Source organism: Entelurus aequoreus, linkage group LG21, assembly GCF_033978785.1.
Source record: "Entelurus aequoreus isolate RoL-2023_Sb linkage group LG21, RoL_Eaeq_v1.1, whole genome shotgun sequence".
NCBI lineage: Eukaryota > Metazoa > Chordata > Actinopteri > Syngnathiformes > Syngnathidae > Entelurus > Entelurus aequoreus.
The window spans coordinates 3,434,044-3,461,015 of NC_084751.1; the positions used below are offsets into that span (position 1 = coordinate 3,434,044).

Genomic DNA, 26,972 nt, shown 5'->3' on the forward strand with positions numbered 1-26,972 from the left:
GCCCAACACTGATGGAGTATTGGTGCGTGCAAAAGAGCAGCAGGCGCCTGTGGCCCTCGAGCCGGTTGTAATACTAATCAAATATCATCCCAGGGGGCTATAGATAATTCTGATCCGGCCCGCGGGCCTTGACTTTGACACATAGGATTTACAGTATATTGTCTATATCGCAACCCTATTGTCGAGCATGCTTAGCCATTCCTTTTCCTCTAGTCCTCCAGTGATAAGAAACTTTATTTTCTTCTAGTAAGGATTAGTGTCTTCGAGGCGGCTTCACACTGTGGACAGACGACACGTTCATTGCGGCTTGCTCTCAAATTCGAGCCGGTGTTCTGGCAAGACACGCACCCTCCTGGAATTCATGCAACTCCTGCACGTGTGTAACCAAGAAATGTAACTGTCTCTCCCTGAGCGTGCTTCTTTTTGGAAGGAGCCTTTTATGTTTGTACAGTCTTAAGTCATGTAAACAACAGGGCGCAGCTGCGGTAAATATTGAAAATCCTTAAAAAAAAAAGGCAAATATCGGCCCCAGATTGACGTCTCTAAAGAAAACATGTTCAGTAAACTGAACAAATTGAGTTTTATTTGTACTGACCCTTAAAACGGCCAACTTGCAGCTCGGCAGCCAATGTGTGCCTGGGCAATTACCTCTTTAAGAGGATGATAAATAGTCTCCAAGTGCGGTTTAATAGGCTGTGTGACATCGCTGTAAATTGGGGGACATTGTGTGACATCCTCCACCCACCTCTTCTCCTCAGGTTACGCCAACGAAGTGGGGGAGGCCTTCCGTGCGCTGGTGCCATCCAGCGTGGTGTGGGGCAGCTACGCGGTGGCCACGGTCTATGTGGCTGCTGATGCTCTGGACAAAGGGAAAAAAGCAGCTGCGGTAAGCGTAAAAAGAAGTTAGGCACTGGTTAATATTTACAAGAGTATTCATTTTAAGAATGAATAAACTCTCCTGGCTCACACGCTTGACTTTTCTAACATCCTTACTTGTAAGGCGATTGTAAAAATGACTTAACGCCGGTCACTATTAAGACGTAAACACAATAAAACACTATTTACTTCACGCTCACGTAATGCCAATCAGTGTTGGTGCTACGAATTTTCAAGTCATAAAAATGGGTTCCCACAGTACATTTTTGAGGTCCCATTTTTTTGTAACCGTTTTGAAAACAAATGATAAATGTATGCATTATCCTGTTATATCTCACATTCTATATTGTTTTGGAAAAAGGTTGTTATAAACGGAAAAGGGTATTCTAGTAAAATATGCGGAGATGAGATGTGTCAGTATCAAAATATTATTTGAAATCAATTTTTGGCAGCAGCAAAGTGGTCGTTTGGGTAGATTTTAGTTTTGTTAAGGGTATTTTAACAAGTAAACAGTACAGTGGGTACTTGATTTTGATATATGTAATGCTCATAAGGGTATTCTAGTAAAATATGCAGAGATGAGATGTGTCAGTATCAAAATATTACTTAAAATCAATTTTTGGCAGCAGCAAAGTGGTCGTTTGGGTAGATTTTAGTTTTGTTAAGGGTATTTTAACAAGTAAACAGTACAGTAGGTACTTGATTTTGATATATGTAATGCTCATAAGGGTATTCTAGTAAAATATGCAGAGATGAGATGTGTCAGTATCAAAATATTACTTGAAATCAATTTTTGCCAGCAGCATAGTGGTAGTTTGGGTAGATTTTAGTTTTGTAAATGGTATATCAACTAGTAAACAGTGCAGTAGGTCCTTGATTTTGACATATATGTAATGCTCATAAGGGTATTCATTTAAAACTGTTTCTTATTGCAAATAATTTTTTAGTTTTTTTTGTTTGCAAGTGCTAATCGCCTATTTAGCGAAACGAAAAGAAATGGAAAACTGCATCAATATACATAAACTAAATATGCATCAATAATCGATTTTTAATCGAATCATAGCTCCTGAATCGTAATCGAATCGTGAGGTGCCCAACGATTCCCACCTCTAATAACAAGGTACCTTTAGAACCCGTTTAATTTAAAAGACAAATGTATACAAGATATAAAAGTCGGGGTCCCCATTCCGTCTCTCCCTTAGTTTTGGGGTCCTTGGGCTGTAAAACGTAGAAGAACTTTGACGCAAACAATTCATTTTAATGTAATTTAAAACCATTTTAAAAAAGCACCAACATTTTGTAGAAAATTGTGCAAAAATTAAGGCATTCGGGCAATAAAAAAATGTTCTGACCCCCTATTTCCATGCCAGTGTTGTATTGAGCAGAATGTGTGGACGTGGCGCTGAACTCGGCACACCTGACGTCTTGCTGTCCTTAAGAAAGCAAACGAGTTGAGATTGAATCAACAGCGCCTCTGCTGGTCTTAACTTAAAACTGCACTCCTTTTCTTAATTAACGATCAGTTTCACCTGCACTTGTCCAGGCGCACGGGGACAACCCAGGCCAGAAGACCCGCGTGGTGGCGGCGGTGGCGGACACGTTCCTGTGGCAGGCCCTGGCCTCCGTGATCATCCCCGGCATCACCATCAACCGCGTGTGCGCCGCCTCGCTGCACCTGCTGGGCCGCACCACCAGGTGGCCCCTGCCTGTGCGCAAGTGGACCACCACGGCCATTGGGCTCTCCACCGTCCCCTTCATCATCACCCCTATTGACAGGTAGCGCCTTGTTCGCCTTATCCTCACAAAATTGAGTACAACCCTCAACGACCATTTTAATTACCGTATTTTTCAGACTATAAGACGCACTTAAATCCTTTCATGTTCTCAAAAATCGACAGTGCGCCGTATAACCCGGTGCGCCTAATGTACGGAATAGTAATAATAATAATAATAGATTTTATTTGTAAAAAAGCACTTTACATTGAGTAAACAACCTCAAAGTGCTACAGTGTATTAAAAAAAATAAAAATAAAAAGATAATAAAAAATAAATAAATATACAAACTAGAACAGCCAAATAGCTAGAACTAGTATGCATATATATATAAAAAAGGCTTTTTTAAAAAGAAGGGTTTTTAAGCCTTTTTTAAAAGCATCCACAGTCTGTGGTGCCCTCAGGTGGTCAGGGAGCGTGTTCCACAGACTGGGAGCGGCGGAGAAGAAAGCCCAGTCTCCCATTGTTAGTAGATTTGTCCTCGGAGGTTGGAGGAGGTTAGCCTGTCCGGAGCGGCGGTGTCGTGTGGAGGATTTGGGGGTGAGCAGTTCTTTGAGGTAGAGGGGGGCATCTCCATGGAGGCACTGGTGGGTTAGTAAGGAGACTTTGTATTCAATCCTGAGTGGAACAGGAAGCCAGTGAAGGGATCTGAGATTATTATAATAATTCTGGCGTGACTGCGTGGGTTCCCTCCGGGTACTCCGGCTTCCTCCCACCTCCAAAGACATGCACCTGGGGATAGGTTGATTGGCAACACTAAATTGGCCCTAGTGTGTGAATGTTGTCTGTCTATCTGTGTTGGCCCTGCGATGAGGTGGCGACTTGTCCAGGGTGTACCCCGCCTTCCGCCCAATTGTAGCTGGGATAGGCTCCAGCGCCCCCCGCGACCCCGAAGGGAATAAGCGGTAGAAAATGGATGGATGGATAGTTGCGCTTACCGACCTCAAAGCTATTTTATTTGGTACATGGTGTAATGATAAATGTGACCATTAGATGGCAGTCACACATAAGAGATACGTGTAGACTGCAGTATGACGCCAGTAAACAACACCAAAACCATAAATGTTCCATTGAAAATATAGAACATTACACACCGGCGCTCAAAAATCTGTCAAAATGTTTTAGTACGACTTTGGTAAGCTATGAAGCCACACCACTCGATGGATTGTTGGACCATTACGGCTACCGTAGTCAGACGTATTGTGCTTCAATATACGTCATTATAATGGTGTGTGTATAAGGAACACAAATTGGCACCTAGTAGCAGACATTATCTGGTGTTTTGTTTCGCAATATTGTGAAAAACCAACCTTTCCTACCGTCTGGTACCTGCTGATGTGTATTTGGGATCTGCATGAGTCCTGAAAATTTGCGCCCCTCCGCCATTGTAGTCCGTGCGGACACCGTAGTCGATAAGCTTGTTTTTTTTCTCTATCTTCTTGTTATGGGACATTCATCCTCCACTGTTGTCATTTCTAATATAAAGCGGCGTAAAGTTGTAACTTATATCTGTCAGTAAACTCGCCATGAAAGCGCTAAAAACTACCGGTCTAGTGAGTTTACATTATTTACCCAAGGAACTTCAGTTATTAGAGAGTTCCGGTCGGACGGTTACTCACGGGACACATTTCCGGCGTTGTTGTTATTTCCGGATGAGGAGATGCTGCTCCGTTATTGATTGAAGTAAAGTCAGAATGTCATTAAAACAGTTAGCTCCATCTTTTGACTCTTCTTCCACTCCCGTCCTTGCACGCTACACCGCTACAACAAAGATGACGGGGAGAAGACGCTGTAGAACAGACCTGGGCATTCTGCGGCCCGCGGGCCGCAGAATGCCCTTTGTGCGTCCCTGTCCGGCCCGCGTGAGGCCAATTATAAATTACAAAATACATTTTAAAAAGTATCTATGTCGAGTGTGCAATACAACGGTGTTGCTTTTGTTTTGAAAATCGTTATTTGTATTACTTCCGTGTGGACGTATGCGTGTGCGTGATTGTGAGTGAATGTGAACAGCTGCAATCACAAATTACAAAATAAAGTTGAAAAAACATCTATGTCGTGCGCGCAATACAACTGTGCTGCTTTTATTTTGAAAAGTATTATTTATGGGCGTGTGTCCGTGTGTAACCTGCGAGTGAAGGTGCACATGCAGCGACAAGTGATGCACGGTTTTCACCCGAGACGCTAAAAAGAGAAAAGTTGATGACATGGACTGCCAAGCAACGTTCCCTCTAAGGTGCGTGCCTGCGCAATTGCGCACTGCTCAAGTGTCCGCTGCGCACAGCAAATATATGCCGCGCACCAAATCAAATCCCATCTGAATTCTAAACAAAATAAACATATTTATTCTATGTAATTATGCAATGCAACTTTGAGTGACAGTGACAACAAGTGGCCCCAACGGTGTTCGTCAACACCGTTCAATTGAACACCGTTCAATTATTGTAACGTCTATCGAGATGCTTCGAGGACAGGAATTATATCGATCACTTTATTGAGCAAAACTGTTTATATTCGGACATAACCACACCAAAAACATGAATAAAACACTTCTATCTCGAAAAACTAGTCATTTTCTGCCGTACAAACCAGGCCAAAACCAACTTGTCATCTGTCACCAACACGCATACCACTAAACCACTGGTGCGTTTATGGCCACACAAAAAGTCGGACAACTCAAACACCACACAAAGTTACACTATGACTCCTCAGTCATACGTGTGCTTATTTTACTGTAATTTATTATTAATGTTAATTTATTTATATTAGTCATGGAATGCTGTTACACACACTGTGTTGAAGTATTACTATTATTATTAATTATTATTATTATTATTATTATTATTATTATTTACCTTATGGTATATATCAAAAATAATATTGAGCAAAATTTAATTGAAATATTGTCGATGTGGCCCTCCAGCAGTGCTCGGGTTGCTCATGCGGCCCCCGGTAAAAATTAATTGCCCACCCCTGCTGTAGAAGGTGAGCCACGTAAATAAGACCGCCCACAAAACGTGACTGTCAGAAAGCGGCTTGAAGATGATCTGTAAAACATAATCTATGCAACATTTTGACCAAAGAACCACTATTACATGTTATGTAGACCATGTTTTTTTCCTTCTTTATTATGCATTTTTGGCCGGTGCGACTCATACTCTGGAGCGACTTACAATCCGAAAAATACGGTACTCATTTTTGCAAGATACCGTAGTATGTACTGTATTTACCTTCTGTGCACCTGGCAGGTCAGTGGACTACCTGCTGGACGCCAGCCTCCGCAAGATGTACGGTCCCGGCGACAAGCAGGATTAGGCTGCTATCATGGAGGTCCACCTTCAAAGAAAAGGGATTGTTTGGTACTGTATATGATGACAACACTACTCAGGAGGAGTATTGCTGTACAAACACTTATATTGACGTTTAACGGCAGGGATGCACGTCGCTGTTATCGTGCTGCTGTGTACTTGGAGCCAGTTTAGCACAGCGGTTCACTTTCGGGTACTATTACGCTCTCTGAAGCACTTTGATTCTACCCAGCTGTTACACACTCACTCATGGGAGCCACTGCGGTTTGCACTGGAACACCATATTTTTGCAATATGCCATCGTAAATGTCTCATCTCTGCTGTAGCGACTTTAAGGGTATTAGCCATTTTTAACCATTTATCACTGTTACAGTTTACTGTCTAATTACAAGTTTGGTGTTTGCACACTTGAAAGGGAATAACTACTATGAGCTATGCAAGGGAAACAACTGTCTTTTTAAAGTACGCACACCACACAGAGTGTTTTAACATTGTCTATACTGTATGAGTCTCCATATTCATATTCAGTTCAACATTTCATATTTTACACGTGATAGGAAAACCGGTATATTTGTTGTATAGTGTGTGGGAAAGGGTTACATTTTATCTTCTGTAAACATTAAACTTTGACTAAGAATGGGATAAATTGTTAATACAACACTGGGGAGACAAAAAAAAAGTTTGATGTTGTGAAATAAATTGTCCAATGATGTGCTTTTGTTTAGTTTTTTTCCTTGATGGTATCAAACGTAGGTACAGTTAATTGGCATCCATAATAATGCAGGTTTTGGTAATATTGTAGTTTCCAAGATACATCACACTGCATCACACAGTAGGAGGCGTTTTCTTAGGTTTTCATATAGCTCCATAAGGTAAGCAAATAATTAGAAATGAAGAGATGTGACGTTTGGGAATAAATGGAGCATTCTAAAATGGCTCTTTTAAGTGTACGATGAGAACCAATTCACGTTTGGGAGCGTTTTTTTTTTTTGCAAAAAATATATATTTATTTATAGTTTTTTTTCCCCCTTTTCTTCTCATTTTCTATATTACTACTACTATTATTATCATCATAATTATTGTATTTGAATGTTTTCTTTTTTTTGTTTTATTTTCATTCTCGGGGTCGCGTTCCACTAAAATAAGAAAAATGTGAGGTTTTCAGTTTTTTTTCTGTATGAATTGTATTGAATTGTCCATGCTCATTAATAAAAATTTAAAAAAGAAAGAAAATGTAGCAGCGTTTGGATTCACTTTTTCTGAATTATACCTTTTTGAAAATATTTTATTTTTTATTCACTTTTTTGGCTCATTGTTACATGTAAAGTATATGTGTGCACACCCCAGGTAGTGCAGTATTGTTCACTTTTGTATTCACATTTTTAATACTTCTTAATTTTTATCCTTGTTTTATTTATACTTTTTAGAAACACAAACACTTTGTACTCATTATTTGTATATTTTTTTCTGTATTGTTAAAATGAGCTTATAGTCAGCTGGTGATGTCGTAGTGATAGTGTAAGCATGGGGATAAAGCATTACCTGGAGGAATATTTACAATGACAACAAAACAAAAATACAATTATAGTCAATATTTCAGAATAATTTCCACCAATTAATATTTAAGTACATACTGTTCCACATCATATCTTATAAACACTACCCGTGATTGATTCCTTTAAAAACATATTAAAAAGTTGATTTACACTTGTAAAGAACATAATGTCATGGCTGTCTTGAGTTAACAATAATTTCTACAACTCCTATTTTTTTGTGATAGAGTGATTGGAGCACATACTTGTTTGTCACAAAAACATTCATGAAGTTTGGTTCTTTTATGAATTTATTATGGCTCTACTGAAAATGTGAGCAAATCTGCTGGGTCAAAAGTATACATAAAGCAATGTTAATATTTATTAAAAAAAAAATTTTTGGACAAAATTGTTGCAGTTCAGCTAAATGTGTTGGTTTTCTGACATGGACTTGTTTCTTCAGCATTGTCCACACGTTTAAGTCAGGACTTTGGGAAGGCCATTCTAAAACCTTAATTCAAGCCTGATTTAGCCATTCCTTTACCACTTTTGACGTGTGTTTGGGGTCATTGTCCTGTTGGAACACCCAACTGCGCCCAAGACCCAACCTCCGGACTGATGGTTTTAGGTTGTCCTGAAGAATTTGGAGGTAATCCTCCTTTTTCATTGTCCCATTTACTCTCTGTAAAGCACCAGTTCCATTGGCAGCAAAACAGGTCCAGAGCATAATACTACCACCACCATGCTTGACGGTAGGAATGGTGTTCCTGGGATTAAAGGCCTCACCTTTTCTCCTCCAAACATATTGCTGGGTATTGTGGCCAAACAGTAACATTTTTGTTTAATCTGACCACAGAACTTTCCTCCAGAAAGTCTTATCTTTGTCCATGTGATGTCCAATGAAACAAAAATTGAGCTGTTTGGCCACAATACCCAGCAATATGTTTGGAGGAGATGACAATGAAAAGGGAGGATTACCTCCAAATTCTTCAGGACAACTTAAAATCATCAGCCCGGAGGTTGGGTCTTGGGCGCAGTTGGGTGTTCCGACAGGACAATGACCCCAAACACACGTCAAAAGTGATAAGGGAATGGCTAAATCAGGCTAGAATTAAGGTTTTAGAATCGCCTTCCCAAAGTCCTGACGTGTGGACAATGCTGAAGAAACAAGTCCATGTCAGAAAACCAACACATTTAGCTGAACTGCAACAATTTTGGCAAGAGGAGTGGTCAAAAATTCAAGCAGAAGCTTGTGGATGGCTACCAAAAGCGCCTTATTGCAGTGAAACTTGCCAAGGGACATGTAACCAAATATTAACATTGCTGTATGTACACTTTTGACCCAGCAGATTTGCTCACATTTTCAGTAGACCCATAATAAATTCATAAAAGAACCAAACTTCATGAATGTTTTTTGTGACCAACAAGTATGTGCTCCAATCACTCTAAATATGTCATAGAAAATCACAACAAATTATCTTTTTTTTTTTTTTTAAAGCAGTAGCTCATGTTTTATAAGATAATGTTTTAGTTTGTATATTAGTTGTAATTGTTTCAAACTAAGGCAGCATGGTGGGAAAGGGGTTAGTGCATGTGCCTCACCCCCCGCGACTCCGAGAGGGACAAGCGGTAGAAAATGGATGGATGGATGTTTCAAACTGAAAAGGGAGTGTTGGTGTTCCTAAATGAACCACAGCTGACACTGATTACGGTCAAACAAAGGGAGCATATATACAAGAAGGACACACAACAGCTAAAGGTTAAATCTCAGTTATGTTTTTTCTTCAGTTTGTCTTTTTGTCACTTTGGACACTTACGAGGAGCCAGTTTGGTAAGAACAACAACATTACCACACTCACTGGACAGGACACAACATTAGGTACATATTGAGATTGTGTTTTGATCCATTTATTTGGTTGCAGTGGTTTAAATGTGTAACATGATTCTTCAAATTACTTTGCCTATTTTCTTTTTTTTTCTCTGGGAGTTGACAAAAATTCCATTAATTTATTTAAAACAGAGATAATGCACACTATTGTTGTAGATGTGTGTTAGCTATAAAGCAAAGTTTTAAGTAGTGCCTGACAAACAAATTATGACAAACTGATGTTTCAATACATTTTCCTTTTTTTCTTTTTTTTTACAGAACTAAAATTGTTAAAACAAAATTGTGCTCACTTTTGCATTAAAGCCCACGAATGTATTTATTTCTGTACAAGTGGGAAACAATTAGACTTATCTCCAATTTAAAAAAAATTTAGATACAAAAAAAAGTATGACTAAAGTTGAGTTAGTCATATGCATAAAAAGTTGTCTTTCTCAGGGGTAACCACTTGTTTCATCTTAACTTAAAAAAAACAATTTTTTTTAATTCTAACTGCAAACCCCAAAAAATTATGAAGTCAAAATGGAAAAATAAACATTCTGTCCAGAGAAAAAAAAACTTTTGACAAATCATATTTTTCTTTAAATTGACTTGCATCTGTTAATAATAGTAAAGTGAATTATATTTATGTAGCGCTTTTCTCTAGTGCAGAGGTGTCAAAGTCGTTTTCACTGAGAGCCACATCACAGTTATGTTTGGCCCCAGAGGGCCGCGTCTAACAGTGAATACTATTATTACACAATTGTTTTATGCATTTTATTAGTTGTTGTTTTTTTTAATTAAAATGTCAAAAAAATTTGGTAAATTGCAATAATTTCACCTCAATGTAGTGTATATTACTGTAAATGGAAAAACAGTACTGCTGTTTTTATGGTAAAAAAAAAAGGCAGCTCAGTTGCCAGAATTTTACTGTAAAATGTACATTTGTTTTTTTTAATTGTAAATAAATAAAACTGCAATTTTACAGTAACATTTTGGCACCTAAGCTGCCAGTTTGTTTTTTGCTTTTTTTTTTTTTTTTACCGCAAATCAACAACTGTAGATTGTCGGTGTATTACTGTAAATGCCAAAACAGCACCACAGGTTATTACAGTTAAAAAAAGTACTGTTTTTTTTCATTTAGAGAAAAATGCTGTAAAAACCACAGCAAATTTCACAATTTTACCATGAAATAAATTGCTACTTTTACATTGCACACTTTGATGGATAACTTGCTTTGAAATCATAATTATTAGTATCTATTTCTATTTAAAAATAGTTTGAATGTTTGATAATATATTTTTGCACAATTTGACAATATTTAAGTTAACACAATTTGTGATTACATGGAGTAAATATATTTTTTTCCTCCCAAAATAGAGAGAAAGAATAAATTTAGTAAGAAAAGTTACAGTACTTTTTTGATACATATTATTTCCAGACTTTCGAGGGCCAAATAAAATGACCTGGCGGGCCACATCTGGCCCCCGGGCTTTGAGTTTGACACCAGTGCTGTAGTGACTTAGAGCGCTTTGCATTGTGAAACCCAATATCTAAGTTACATTTTTAAACCAGTGTGGGTGGCACTGGGAGCAGGTGGGTAAAGTGTCTTGCCCAAGGACACAACGGAAGTGACTACACTGCAAAAACTGAAATCTAAGTAAGATTAAATATCTCAAATAAGGGTGATATTTGCTTATTTTCTGTCTGATAAGATAATTCTTCTCACTAAGCATATTTTATGTTAGAGTGTTTTACTTGTTTTAAGTGTTTTGGTCCTAAATGATCTCAGTAAGATATTACAGCTTGTTGCTGAGATTTGATGACCTATATTGAGTAAAACATGCTTGAAACTAGAATATCAACTGTTGCAAAGCTGTGTCATCAACACTCACAAGTATAAAACTACTTTTTTAAAGTAATAATTTCAAGCAGGAAAAAAAATAATCAAGATGCCGAGCACATATCATTATGTCAAGATAATGGCATTAGCATATACTTAATTTAATATTTAATTTATTTTTCAACATATTGAGCAAAAACGTCTTTTTTTTTTTTCTACCAATAAAAGTGCACTTGTTATTAGTGAGAATATACTTATTTTAAGGTGTTTTTGGGTTCATTAAGGTTAGCTCATTTTACTTATTTTGGAAAGTCTTGACAAGCCGAATTTTCTTGTTCTATTGGCAGATAATTTTGCTTAGTTCAAATAAAATACCCCCAATTTTTTTTTTTTTTTTTTTTCTTGTTTTTGAACACTGACTTTTTGCAGTGTAGGTTGGCAGAAGCGGGGATCGAACCTGGAACCGAGCTATACCGCGCCCCACCGACATAGACATGACATGAGTCAAAATGGAAAACCATTCAAGCATTGCGTGTATGTTTTAGAAAAAATATAAAAAATCTGTCTATAGGTGAACAAAGTATTGCCATATCCATTAAAAAAATGCATATGTTAATATAAGACTACAGAAATATGGTAAGCTTTAAAAATGAATTGTTTTTGGTCATTGTCTTTTTTTTTTATAGCCACACGTAACTGATGTAAGGGGCTGTTTACTCTTGACAACAAAGTGGCGATACATGCTTTGTCATCAGTTTGAATGTATTTAATTTTAAGGTCGGAGAGTATCATTGTCTCTAATATTTATGTCAACTTTTATCATCTCCATGAGATCTTCCAAACCCTCACTGTAATATTTTTGTATTGAATAAGTGTGTTTCTAATGCATCTATTTTGCAGGCGTTCCTCCGTACGTCCTGGGTCAGTGGGGCTTCAACGAGGAGCCTCCACAACAGGATGAAGAGCTTGATGAGCTTTACAGGAAGTCCTTCGAGGACTACATGATGATGCCTGACACCGTGATGAGCACACCTGAGGCCGACCTGGTCACCCTTTCGGTCTACCGGGACCTGCCGGCTACAGGAAAACCATTGCTTCTCAAGGAGCAAGGTTTGTAACATTCTCTAATCCAGGGGTGTCAAACTCATTTTAGATTGGGGGGCCACATGGAGAAAAATCTACTCCCCAAGTGGGCCGGACTGGTAAAATCACGGCACGGTAACTTAAAAATATAGACAACTTCAGATTGTTTTCTTTGTTTAGAAATAGGACAAGCACATTCTGAAAATGTACAAATTATTATTACGATTTGTACATTTTCAGAATGTGCTTGTTTTTTTTTTTTTTTACACTTACATGTTGCGGTTAATAGTAGGGATGTCCGATAATATCGGACTGCCGATATTATCGGCCGATGAATGCTTTAAAATGTGATATCGGAAATGATCCGTATCGTTTTCAAAATTATCGGTATCTGTTTTAAAAAGTAAAACTTATGACTTTTTTAAAACGCCGCTGTGTACACGGACGTAGGGAGAAGTACAGAGCGACAATAAACCTTAAAGGCACTGCCTTTGCGTGGCGCCCCAATCACACAATATCTACGGCTTTTCAAACGCACAAGTGAATGCGACACATACTTGGTCAACAGCCATACAGGTCACACTGAGGGTGACCGTATAAACAACTTTAACACTGTTACAAATATGCGCCACACTGTGAACCCACACCAAACAAGAATGACAAACACATTTTGGGAGAACATCCGCACCGTAACACAACATAAACACAACAGAACAAATACCCAGAATCCCTTGCAGCACTAACTCTTCCGGGACGCTACAATATACACCCCCCGCTACTAACCCCGCCCCCCCAATCCCGCCCACCTCAACCTCCTCATGTTCTCTCAGGGAGAGCATGTCCCAAATTCCAAGCTGCTGTTTTGAGGCATGTTAAAAAAAAAAAGCACTTTGTGACTTCAATAATAAATATGGCAGTGCCATGTTGGAATTTTTTGTCCATAACTTGAGTTGATTTATTTTGGAAAACCTTGTTACATTGTTTAATGCATCCAGCGGGGCATCACAACAAAATTAGGCATAATAATGTGTTAATTCAACGACTGTATATATCAGTATCGGTTGATATCGGAATCGGTAATTAAGAGTTGGATAATATCGGAATATCGGATATCTGCAAAAAAGCCATTGTCGGACATCTCTAGTTAATAGTATTCTTTATTTGTCGTTATTTATATGTTCTGAATAAATTATGTGATAATGTTCACCAGTCAACTCCTTGGTGTTCATTTTCGATCAAGATAAAAAAAATTATATCAAAATCAAATTACAGGATGTTATTTATGTAGTTTGATCATTTTCCTCGGCTGGTGCACTAACATGGTTTATTTTTTTTTATTTTTTTTACATATGTAGCATCATCTACAAAGATTAGAGATGTCCGATAATGGCTTTTTTACCGATATCCCGATATTGTCCAACTCTTAATTACCGAAATCGACCGATACCGATACATACAGTCGTGGAATTAACACATTATTATGCCTAATTTTGTTGTGATGCCCCGCTGGATGCATTAAACAATGTAACAAGGTTTTCCAAAATAAATCAACTTAGAGTTATGGAAAAAATGCCAACATGGCACTGCCATATTTATTATTGAAGTCTGGTAGCGGGGGGTGTATATTGTAGCGTCTCGGAAGAGTTAGTGCTTTTTAGATCGGGGGGCCACATGGAGAAAAATCTACTCCCCAAGTGGGCCGGACTGGTAAAATCACGGCACGGTAACTTAAAAATAAAGACAACTTCAGATTGTTTAGAAATAGGACAAGCACATTCTGAAAATGTACAAATCATCATTATGATTTGTACATTTTCAGAATGTGCTTGTTGTTGTTTTTTAACACTTACATGTTGCGGTTAATAGCATTCTACCTTTTATTTGTCGTTATTTATACGTTCTGAATAAATTATGTGAAAATGTTCATCAGTCAACTCATTGGTGTTCAATTTCAATCAAGATAAAAAAAATTATATCAAAATCAAATTACAGGATATTATTTATGTAGTTTGATAATTTTCCTCGACTGGTGCACTAACATGTGGTTTATTTTTATTATTTTTTTTACATATATAGCATCATCTACAAAGATTAGAGATGTCCGATAATGGCTTTTTTACTGATATTCCGATATTGTCCAACTCTTAATTACGGATACCGATATATACAGTCGTGGAATTAACACATTATGCCTAATTTTGTTGTGATGCCCCGCTGGATGCATTAAACAATGTAACAAGGTTTTCCAAAATAAAACCACACAAGTTATGGAAAAAAAATTACCCACATGGCACTGCCATATTTATTATTGAAGTCAGGTAGCGGGGGGTGTGTATTGAAGCGTCCCGGAAGAGTTAGTGCTGCAAGGGGTTCTGGGTATTTGTTCTGTTGTGTTTATGTTGTGTTACGGTGCGGATGTTCTCCCAAAATGTTTGTCATTCTTGTTTGGTGTGGGTTCACAGTGTGGCGCATATTTGTAACAGTGTTAAAGTTGTTTATACGTCAACCCTCAGTGTGACCTGTATGGCTGTTGACAAAGTATGCGTTGCATTCACTTGTGTGTGTGAAAAGCTTTATATATTATGTGACTGGGCCGCCACGCAAAGGCAGTGCCTTTAAGGTTTATTGGCGCTCTGTACTTCTCCCTACGTCCGTGTACACAGCGGCGTTTTAAAAAGTCATAAGTTTTACTTATATTATCAGACATCTCTAACAAAGATACAAATAATTGCTATTGTGACATCTGGTGGACACATTTAAAACAGCAGTTTATTTCATTCAAAAACTTTGACTCATTTTTATACTTGGCAAACTCATCCCGCGGGCCGGATAAAACCTGTTCGTGGGCCTGATCCGGCCCGCGGGCCTTACGTTTGACACCACTGCTCTAATCTCTTCATTACAGACATTTTTTTTATTTTAAGTTTTGTTTTTATGTGTGTTGGGATTCAGATGTGAGAGACAGCGGGATGTCCGTGTGGAAAGTAGCCGTGGTGGTAGCCGTCCTGCTGGTGTCCATGGTGGGATGTGTGAGCGCTGTCTACTATCTGTGTTTCTGGAGAGGCTGTCGCATTCATTACAAACTACATAAAGTCTATGCTTGATGCAATTAAAAATCACCTTTGAGACCTTTTTGTTGGCACAATGCATGCACCTCTTAATTTATGCGGAATTGTCAATACTGAGCTAAATATGAATTACTTAGACTTCCTTTTATTGTCATTCAAATGCAAACTGTTTTGCTCAAAAAGGTTAATTATGTCTTCTTATTCAATACTTTTTCAAATGTTCTTGTAATCTGACCATATTTCCGGTAGATTCGGTATATTCTAATATACCGGAAATATGGTCTGATTACACAGTTTACGTTTTTTAATTTTTTTGATTTTCTTGTAATCTCTAGTCTGATTACAAGAAAATTTGAAAAAAAAAACGTAAACTGTTGGTTTTTTTTATGTTTTAGCTAGGAAAATATTGGGGTTATAATTGATTCCAACGTCACGGAAATTTATGGCGGTCATGTCAAGAACCAGGTAACAGCAATAACGTACATGACCTTTGATTCAAGATATGGTAAACTTTCAAGTGTGCCATGAAAATATTTTAGTTGGCAGAATATTAGTAGAAAATAAGAGTTTTAATATCTCAAGGGGGTTAGATTATATATTGCACTAATTTGCTTTGTTACCACCTAAAACACAAAGCTGGAATGTGACTGTTTTGTCAGTTTAGCAGAGGGATATTCAGCTAGCGGCCTGGGGGCCAATTCCGATTTGGGAATGACACTATACCGGCCCCTGAGTTCAGTTCAAAACTCGAAAGGCAAACCCTTTTTGCAGCAAATTCCTACAAACACGAGTGCTCCTGTTGCATAGAGCAGTGGTTCTCAACCTTTTTTCAGTGATGTACCCCCTGTGAACATTTTTTTAATTGAAGTACCCCCTAATCAGAGCAAAGTATTTTTGGTTGAAAAAAAGAGATAAAGAAGTAAAATACAGCACTATGTCATCAGTTTCTGATTTATTAAATTGTATAACAGTGCAAAATATTGCTCATTTGTAGTGGTCTTTCTTGAACTATTTGGAAAAAAAGATATAAAAATAACTAAAAATTTGTTGAAAAATAAACAAGTGATTCAATTATAAATAAATATTTCTACACAAAGTAGTAACCATCAACTTAAAGTGCGCTCTTTGGGGATTTTAATAGAGATCCATCTGGATTCAGGAACTTAATTCTAAACATTTCTTCACAAAAGAAGAAATCTTTAACATCAATATTTATGGAACATGTCCAGAAAAAATCTAGCTGTCAACACTGAATATTGCATTGTTGCATTTCTTTTCACAGTTCTTTTTGACAGACATTTAAAAAAAATCTCACGTACCCCTTGGCATACCTTCAAGTACCCCCAGGGGTACGCGTACCACCATTTGAGAACCACTGGCATAGAGGAACCTGTACCACTATAAATACATTGGCAGATCCTTGCATTGACATTTTAGCCTTACCAAACTTGTGATTTACATTACCAAGGCGTTCCTCAAGGCACCCCTTAAGTCCTCTCCTTTTTTGGAATTTCACATTTGTTGTTTTTGTAATATGATTTTTATGTAACTACAGTGTTGCTGGAGCTTGTTTACCTCAGATGCAGTCAGTCATTTGTTCAACTTCTTTAGTTATAATAGTATAGTTCCTCAAGGTTCCGTTTTAGGTCCACTCTTTTCCATCTTAGGGCTATTCAAGTGGTGGCCTGCAAAGTAAAAAAAAAGTTGTGAGAGAATTCTTAAAAACACTGGAATGCTGCCATAGAGATGATCTTGGAGTAAAACAGCAAAATTGTCAACATAAATAAACCACAATCGAATGTCTACTGAATAGGATGCTGGTTCTCAGAAATATACAAAATGGTTTAAGTTTATTTGGAACATGCATACAGTAACTACATGATACATCACCATTTCCAGTTTCTCTTTTCAACATATTAGGGAGTAGGAAGAAGCTGGGCTTACTCAACCCTACCCCTATTCTATTTTATAGCAATTACTAACATGTATTCACTTCCTGTTCTCAATTTGTACACTATTTACTCCAAGTTCCAAGAAAAATAAATACAAATAACTAGTTAAACATGTAATTCCTGGTGAGATGAACAAGATTATCTCATTTCACTAAGTTCGAAATGTTTATCAGTTATCATTCTTTGTACTTTGTAAACACCGAGTTAGAACAGTTTCTTAAACTACATCATATTAGTACATTGTTTATTGATTCCATTTATTTCCACATACTGATATGCTATAGGGTTTAAGTGTTGTACGTGCATACAGTTGTTTTAAATGATATCCCTTTCAAAAACTGTAAAAAAAAAAAAATCCCAGATTTCCAAGAATTCTCAGTTTTTAGGGACGTTGTCCCCAATCCAAATGAATTATCCATTTTTCACTCTTTCACAATACCAACATTTTTCAACCTATTCAAAATATTCCACCTTCAACATATTCCACTCATCCTGGACATTGAAACTATAATTTTTTCAAGTAAAACTTTTTTTCCAAGAATTCCAGTTCATTTTCAAACCCTTTTTTGACCCTTTTTTCTGGCGACTACTCCTTCCACATTTTTCAACCCATTTCAAATTCCTTAATTCCTCAATTAAAAATGTTACTACTTCAACATTTCTCTACCGATTTTGAAAAATCCCAACACCAACCATTTCAACTCATTCTGAAGATTCAATTTTTTGTTGTTGTATTTTCCAAAAAAATTCGCTCTTTTCCCGAAATCCCCAAATTTCCATGAAATTCCCATTGAAAAGAATGGGACATTTTTCAAAGTTCCACAACTCCCACTCAAACTGTTCCAACTTCAAAATATTCAGCCTGTTCAAGAATTGTGTTAAATTCTGTTAAAAAAATAAAAATAAAAATTCCGGATTTCCAAGAATTCTCCGTTTTTAGGGACGTTGTCCCCATTCCAAATGAATTATCCATTTTCACTCTTTCACAATTCCAACATTTTTCAACCTATTCAAAATATTCCACCTTCAACATACTCATCCTAGACATTGAAACTATAATTTTTTCAAGTAAAACTTTTTTTCCAAGAATTCCAGTTTTTTTTTCAAACCCTTTTTTGACCCTTTTTTCTGGCGACTACTGCTTCCACATTTTTCAACCCATTTCAAATTCCTTAATTTCTCAATTAAAAATGTTACAACATTTCTCTACCGATTTGAAAAATCCCAACACCAACCATTTCAACTCATTCTGAAGATTCAATTTTTTTTTGTTGTATTTTCCAAAAAAATTCGCTCTTTTCCCGAAATCCCCAAATTTCCATGAAATTCCCATTGAAAAGAATGGGACATTTTTCAAAGTTCCACAACTCTCACTCAAACTGTTCCAACTTCAAAATATTCAGCCTGTTCAAGAATTGTGTTAAATTCTGTTAAAAAAATAAAAATAAAAATCCCGGATTTCCAAGAATTCTCCGTTTTTAGGGACGTTGTCCCCATTCCAAATGAATTATCCATTTTTCACTCTTTCACAATTCCAACATTTTTCAACCTATTCAAAATATTCCACCTTCAACATACTCATCCTAGACATTGAAACTATAATTTTTTCAAGTAAAACTTTTTTTCCAAGAATTCCAGTTTTTTTTCAAACCCTTTTTTGACCCTTTTTTCTGGCGACTACTGCTTCCACATTTTTCAACACATTTCAAATTCCAGGAATTCCTTAATTTCTCAATTAAAGATGTTACTACAACATTTCTCGACCGATTAGAAAAATTCCAACACCAACCATTTCAACTCCTTCCGAAAATTACATTTTTTTTTTTGCATTTTCCAAAAAATTCCCTCTTTTCCCGAAATCCCCAAATTTCCATGAAATTCCCATTGAAAAGAATGGGACATTTTTCAAAGTTCCACAACTCCAACTCAAACTGTTCCAACTTCAAAATATTCAGCCTGTTCAAGAATTGTGTGCTCCCTCTCAAAAACTGTAAAAAAAAAATTCCCGGATTTCCAAGAATTCTCAGTTTTTAGGGACGTTGTTCCCATTTCAAATGAATTATCCATTTTTCACTCTTTCGCAATTCCAACATTTTTCAACCTATTCAAAATATTCCACCTTCAACATATTCCACTCATCCTGGACATTCAAACTATAATTTTTTCAAGTAAAACTTTTTTCCAAGAATTCCAGTTCATTTTCAAACCCTTTTTTGACCCTTTTTTCTGGCGACTACTCCTTCCACATTTTTCAACCCATTTCAAATTCCAGGAATTCCTTAATTTCTCAATTAAAGATGTTACTACTTCAACATTTCTCGACCCATTTGAAAAATTCCAACATCAACCATTTCAACTCATTCCGAAGATTACATTTTTTTTTTCATTTACCAAAAAATTCCCTCTTTTCCCGAAATCCCCAAATTTCCATGAAATTCCCATTGAAAAGAATGGGACATTTTTCAAAGTTCCACAACTCCCACTCAAACTGTTCCAACTTCAAAATATTCAGCCTGTTCAAGAATTGTGTGCTCCCTTTCAAAAACTGTAAAAAAAAAAAAAAATTCCCGGATTTCCAAGAATTCTCAGTTTTTAGGGACGATTGTTCCCATTTCAAATGAATTATCCATTTTTCACTCTTTCACAATTCCAACATTTTTCAACCTTTTCAAAATATTCCACCTTCAACATATTCCACTCATCCTGGACATTGAAACTATAATTTTTTCAAGTAAAACTTTTTTTCCAAGAATTCCAGTTTTTTTTCAAACCCTTTTTTGACCCTTTTTTCTGGCGACTACTCCTTCCACATTTTTCAACCCATTTCAAATTCCAGGAATTCCTTAATTTCTCAATTAAAGATGTTACTACTTCAACATTTCTCGACCCATTTGAAAAATTCCAACATCAACCATTTCAACTCATTCCGAAGATTACATTTTTTTTTTCATTTACCAAAAAATTCCCTCTTTTCCCGAAATCCCCAAATTTCCATGAAATTCCCATTGAAAAGAATGGGACATTTTTCAAAGTTCCACAACTCCCACTCAAACTGTTCCAACTTCAAAATATTCAGCCTGTTCAAGAACTGTGTGCTCCCTTTCAAAAACTGTAAAAAAAAAAAAAATTCCCGGATTTCCAAGAATTCTCAGTTTTTAGGGACGATTGTTCCCATTTCAAATGAATTATCCATCTTTCACTCTTTCACAATTCCAACATTTTTCAACCTTTTCAAAATATTCCACCTTCAACATATTCCACTCATCCTGGACATTGAAACTATAATTTTTTCAAGTAAAACTTTTTTTCCAAGAATTCCAGTTTTTTTTCAAACCCTTTTTTGACCCTTTTTTCTGGCGACTACTCCTTCCACATTTTTCAACCCATTTCAAATTCCAGGAATTCCTTAATTTCTCAATTAAAGATGTTACTACTTCAACATTTCTCGACCGATTAGAAAAATCCCAACACCAACCATTCAACTCATTCCGAAGATTCAATTTTTTTTGTTGTATTTTCCAAAAAATTCCCTCTTTTTCCGAAATCCCCAAATTTCCATGAAATTCCCATTGAAAAGAATGGGACATTTTTCAAAGTTCCACAACTCCCACTCAAACTGTTCCAACTTCAAAATATTCAGCCTGTTCAAGAATTGTGTGCTCCCTTTCAAAAACTGTAAAAAAAAAATAAAAATAAATCCCGGATTTCAAGAATTCTCCGTTTTTAGGGGCATTGTCCCCATTCCAAATGAATTATCCATTTTTCACTCTTTCACAATTCCAACATTTTTCAACCTATTCAAAATATTCCACCTTCAACATATTCCACTCATCCTGGACATTCAAACTATAATTTTTTCAAGTAAAACTTTTTTTTACAAGAATTCCAGTTCATCTTCAAACCCTTTTTTGACCCTTTTTTCTGGCGACTACTCCTTCCACATTTTTCAACCCATTTAAAATTCCAGGAATTCCTTAATTTCTCAATTAAAGATGTTACTACTTCAACATTTCTCTACGGATTTGAAAAATCCCAACACCAACCATTCAACTCATTCCGAAGATTCAATTTTTTTTTTTTTTTTTTTTCCAAAAAATTCCCTCTTTTCCCAAAATCCCCAAATTTCCATGAAATTCCCATTGAAAAGAATGGGACATTTTTCAAAGTTTCACAACTCCCACTCAAACTGTTCCAACTTCAAAATAATCAGCCTGTTCAAGAATTGTGTGCTCCCTTTCAAAAACTGTAAAAATAAATAAATCCCGGACTTCAAGAATTCTCTGTTTTTAGGGACATTGTCCCCATTCCAAATGAATTATCCATTTTTCACTCTTTCACAATTCCAACATTTTTCAACCTATTCAAAATATTCCACCTTCAACATACTCATCCTAGACATTGAAACTATAATTTTTTCAAGTAAAACTTTTTTTCCAAGAATTCCAGTTTTTTTTTCAAACCCTTTTTTGACCCTTTTTTCTGGCGACTACTCCTTCCACATTTTTCAACCCATTTCAAATTCCAGGAATTCCTTAATTTCTCAATTAAAAATGTTACTACTTCAACATTTCTCGACCGATTAGAAAATATCCAACACCAACCATTTCAACTCATTCCGAAGATTCAATTTTTTTTTTTGCATTTTCCAAAAATTCCCTCTTTTCCCGAAATCCCCAAATTTCCATGAAATTCCCATTGAAAAGAATGGGACATTTTTCAAAGTTCCACAACTCCAACTCAAACTGTTCCAACTTCAAAATATTCAGCCTGTTAAAGAATTGTGTGCTCCCTTTCAAAAACTGCAAAAAAAAAAAAAAATTCCCGGATTTCCAAGAATTCTCAGTTTTTAGGGACGATTGTTCCCATTTCAAATGAATTATCCATTTTTCACTCTTTCACAATTCCAACATTTTTCAACCTATTAAAAATATTCCACCTTCAACATATTCCACTCATCCTGGACATTCAAACTATAATTTTTTCAAGTAAAATTTTTTTCCAAGAATTCCAGTTCATTTTCAAACCCTTTTTTGACCCTTTTTTCTGGCGACTACTCCTTCCACATTTTTCAACCCATTTCAAATTCCAATTTCTCAATTAAAGATGTTACTACAACATTTCTTGACCGATTAGAAAAATTCCAACACCAACCATTTCAACTCATTCCGAAGATTACATTTTTTTTTTGCATTTTCCAAAAAATTTGCTCTTTTCCCGAAATCCCCAAATTTCCATGAAATTCCCATTGAAAAGGATGGGACATTTTTCAAAGTTCCACAACTCCCACTCAAACTGTTCCAACTTCAAAATATTCAGCCTGTTCAAGAATTGTGTGCTCCCTTTCAAAAACTGTAAAAAAAAAATTCCCGGATTTCCAAGAATTCTCAGTTTTTAGGGACGTTGTTCCCATTTCAAATGAATTATCCATTTTTCACTCTTTCACAATACCAACATTTTTCAACCTATTCAAAATATTCCACCTTCAACATATTCCACTCATCCTGCACATTCAAACTATAATTTTTTCAAGTAAAACTTTTTTTCCAAGAATTCCAGTTTTTTTTCAAACCCTTTTTTGACCCTAATTTCTGGCGACTACTCCTTCCACATTTTTCAACCCATTTCAAATTCCAGGAATTCCTTAATTTCTCAATTAAAGATGTTACTACTTCAACATTTCTCTACCGATTTGAAAAATCCCAACACCAACCATTCAACTCATTCCGAAGATTCAATTTTTTTTGTTGTATTTTCCAAAAAATTCCCTCTTTTCCCGAAATCCCCAAATTTCCATGAAATTCCCATTGAAAAGAATGGGACATTTTTCAAAGTTTCACAACTCCCACTCAAACTGTTCCAACTTCAAAATAATCAGCCTGTTCAAGAATTGTGTGCTCCCTTTCAAAAACTGTAAAAAAATAAATAAATCCCGGATTTCCAAGAATTCTCCGTTTTTAGGGACGTTGTCCCCATTCCAAATGAATTATCCATTTTTCACTCTTTCACAATTCCAACATTTTTCAACCTATTCAAAATATTCCACCTTCAACATATTCCACTCATCCTGGACATTGAAACTATAATTTTTTCAAGTAAAACTTTTTTTCCAAGAATTCCAGTTCATTTTCAAACCCTTTTTTGACCCTTTTTTCTGGCGACTACTCCTTCCACATTTTTCAACCCATTTCAAATTCCAGGAATTCCTTAATTTCTCAATTAAAGATGTTACTACTTCAACATTTCTCGACCCATTTGAAAAATTCCAACACCAACCATTTCAACTCATTCCGAAGATTACATTTTTTTTTTCATTTACCAAAAAATTCCCTCTTTTCCCGAAATCCCCAAATTTCCATGAAATTCCCATTGAAAAGGATGGGACATTTTTCAAAGTTCCACATCTCCCACTCAAACTGTTCCAACTTCCAAATATTCAGCCTGTTCAAGAATTGTGTGCTCCCTTTCAAAAACTGTAAAAAAAAAATAAAAAAAAATCCCGGATTTCAAGAATTCTCCGTTTTTAGGGGCATTGTCCCCATTCCAAATGAATTATCCATTTTTCACTCTTTCACAATTCCAACATTTTTCAACCTATTCAAAATATTCCACCTTCAACATATTCCACTCATTGTGGACATTCAACTAAGTCTTTCCCAAGTTCCAAACCAAATTCTGGTTTTCCTGGAAATTCAAATGTTTCAACATTCAAAACATTCAAACTATTCTTACATTCATACTTCATCCTGTCAGCATTGGAGCATTCACATGCAATTCCTTCAGGAATTGCCTCATCTAGTTAATTTATAAACAGCATTTTCTCCGACTTAACTTTCAGATTGTAGCCAAAGGCTAATTTTTTTTTGCTGTTTTTATCTGCCACACGTAGAAAGCTGGTCCGTGAAAGTAATGCATACATTAAACCGGTCTTGGGTGGAAAAAAAGGTTGGGGAACCCTGATCTACATCACAAGAGCCAAGTTATGTTTTAAAATCCGTTCCTATGCTATTACTAGTAAGGTCTACCTTTTCTTACTCCTTTTCAGACATGAAGTGCACAAGCATAAACTAACCACAACAATGACTAGAACTTTCCAAGTCCCCCTTTAAGCAATATCAGGTGGCATTGGGGGGCCCAAGGAGACAAAAGAGCTGATGAATTGAATTAATCCTGAGATAGATGGGTCTGTTCACAGGGGGGGGCTGCAAAATGGACCTATTGTTCATGTGTCCACTCCGATGGCCACGTCCCTCTATGATTGGTGCTCGCCTTGCGAAGGCCAAAAGTAGACCAAAGACCGACACTCTTCCTCCTTATTATTCTTGTCTTTCCCATGTTTTTTTGTGTTCTTATTATTTATCCCAGCACAACACAATTTGTTATCCTTGAAGACAGATTCAAAAGCAAGAAGCCTTCACCCAGGACAAACAGGAATAAATAAATGTCACTTTTGCTTTATTTCATATACACCGTACAGTAGATGTCAACCTGAACCTCTCCAGAGCGGTGTCGTTCATAAGTACGTCTTATGCCTGCAGGGTTACAAAATGTTTGCAAAAAAAAAAAAAAATTCTTGAGGCTACGCTGACTGAATGAGGTCAAAGTGTTGCATGTGTAGGCCCAGTGGAGGACAATGTGTTTAAAATAATAATAATAATAAAAAACAGTTTAGACAGAAAGCTTGTTGACAAAATATGAAGTAATTAAAAAAATGATGCGTTTAAAAATACTCTAAAATCTGTAAAACAGAATCTATTTAATTACCTCTGCTAGGAGGTTATGCGATTTGCTTGTTGTTAGAATAATTGTTTCTAAGTTATAACAAAAACTGTGTTACATTTGAGTGCCCGGTGAGAAGCAAAAGCTGTCTTTGGAACCTATCAAGAGTAAGGCTTGTAAAACTCCACTGTGTAGGGGGGAAGAAAGATGAAGGTGTTCCTGTTTCTTTCATGCATTATAATCAAACAGAAAGATATTGTCTGACCCCAAGGACTATAAAAGCGAAGAGAAAGCAGGGCCAGAATCCCCTCCAGGCGACTTCCTTTTTCAACTGTTTTACGAATGTCTTTTTGAACTGTTTTAAGAACCTCTTTTTTAACTCATTTACGACCTTTTCTGTGAACTGTTTACGACCTTTTTATTTTAACTGTTGTAATCAAAGGCGATGGCTGTTTACGACCTCGTCCCTTAGAAGCAGCTGTTGACATGTGGTCAGAGAAAGTCCAAATAAAGGAAGGAGGCATACAATCTTTCGCCAGAGCGTTGGTCACACTGTAAAAGGTTACAGGTTGACACGTTTCTCCTCAATTGAGCCAAATTGAATTCTGTCTCTGTTTGATTATTTGCCTCTTGTCTTGTTTAATAGATGTCATCAGTGTTTGAACCTGAAACTTGTGTTAGCGATAGGGATGATGTTTGATAAGAAATTATCGACTTCGAGCCCATTATCGAATCCTCTTATCGAACCGATTCCTTATCGATTCTCTTATCGAATCCAGATAGGTTGTTGTATATGGAAAAAAACACAATATTTGGTTTAACAAAAGCTCACTTTTATTTTATAAGAATAAAATAAAAAAATATTGACTGTTACCCCCCCTAAAAAAAAATTTAAAAAAAAATTGACTGTTACCCAAAGTATATTAAGTGGGATTTTTCACAAAAAATATACATACATATACAGTAACACAAAAACAACCTGTCTCTGTGATCACTATAGGTGTATAAATAATAATATAGTGTTAAATAAAATTAGTCCCTTGGGCACAAAACTGAAAATAATACAGCTCTCCAAAAAGTGCACTTCTGCTGCTATTGGAACATACTAACTACACACACTATGACACTAAGAACACCACAGTCATCAATCAACAATTCTTCCCCCCTTACATGAGAGCGAAGCCTGGCAATAATTGCATATTGCCTGTTCTACCCTCACTATACGTGTTGAGGTTATACAGCTTGGCAGACAGCTAACAAACAATCCGAAGCAGATTAATCCATGTAGGCTCTTTATTGTTGTTGATATTGCTTTGTCTTTTCCTATCTTTACTTTTGTCTTGCACTGGACTGTTTTTTTATTTTTATTTTTTTAAACTGAAATACACACAATGACAAATGTATAAGCTATGTGATTCAATTAACATACTGAAATTTAATACACAATATGTAAATATTAGCTTCACACAAATATACAGTACTATCATGAAACAAATACTTCTGAGTGTTGAAACTATTTCGATGGTGGAAATACATGACTGGCAGCCATTTTAAGTCCTCAAAACATCCATTGAAACAGTGCACAAAAATCGTTTTTCAATAAAAATTTTAGTATCAAACTTAACCACTTTCCACCTTAATATTGAGTTACATAAACAAGTTAAACAGTTTACTTACAGACTTATCTTTTCCAAGGCTTGTAAGAGCTAACACAACTTGTCTACTTCTCAATTGTCTCGCCAACCCGGAAGTGCCAAACTAATGACGCGTAGTATTTTCATATCGCCACAAGGTGTCAGTAAGAGTCTACAATCAAATGGGCATAACATTGCAGTCCCACAGGGCATTTCCTCTACGTGGGAAGGGATTCGTTCCCAGGGATTCGAATAAAGAACCAACTCTTTTTCTTTACTATAGTGGCCTCGATAACGGGAACCGGTTCTCAAAAAGGGATTCG

General features: G+C 36.3%; 2 protein-coding genes across 2 annotated transcripts in view; one reads left to right on the plus strand and one right to left on the minus strand.

Annotated features, from left to right (window-relative positions):
- Positions 1–6,669, plus strand: part of mtfp1 (mitochondrial fission process 1) — a 12,218-nt gene extending 5,549 nt beyond the window's left edge. Inside the window, exons 2-4 of the mRNA XM_062032262.1 lie at positions 759–886; positions 2,420–2,652; positions 5,898–6,669. Of these exons, the coding sequence (XP_061888246.1) occupies positions 759–886; positions 2,420–2,652; positions 5,898–5,964 (428 nt within the window). The 3' untranslated portion in view covers positions 5,965–6,669. The remainder of the gene's footprint in view (positions 1–758; positions 887–2,419; positions 2,653–5,897) is intronic.
- lman2la (lectin, mannose-binding 2-like a) overlaps positions 1–26,972 on the minus strand; it is a 71,735-nt gene that overhangs the window by 20,647 nt on the left and 24,116 nt on the right. The window contains exons 4-6 of the mRNA XM_062032260.1: positions 16,923–17,032; positions 5,880–5,985; positions 746–859 (exon numbers count right to left, since the gene is read on the minus strand). The gene's annotated coding sequence lies outside the window, so the exon portion shown is untranslated. The remainder of the gene's footprint in view (positions 1–745; positions 860–5,879; positions 5,986–16,922; positions 17,033–26,972) is intronic.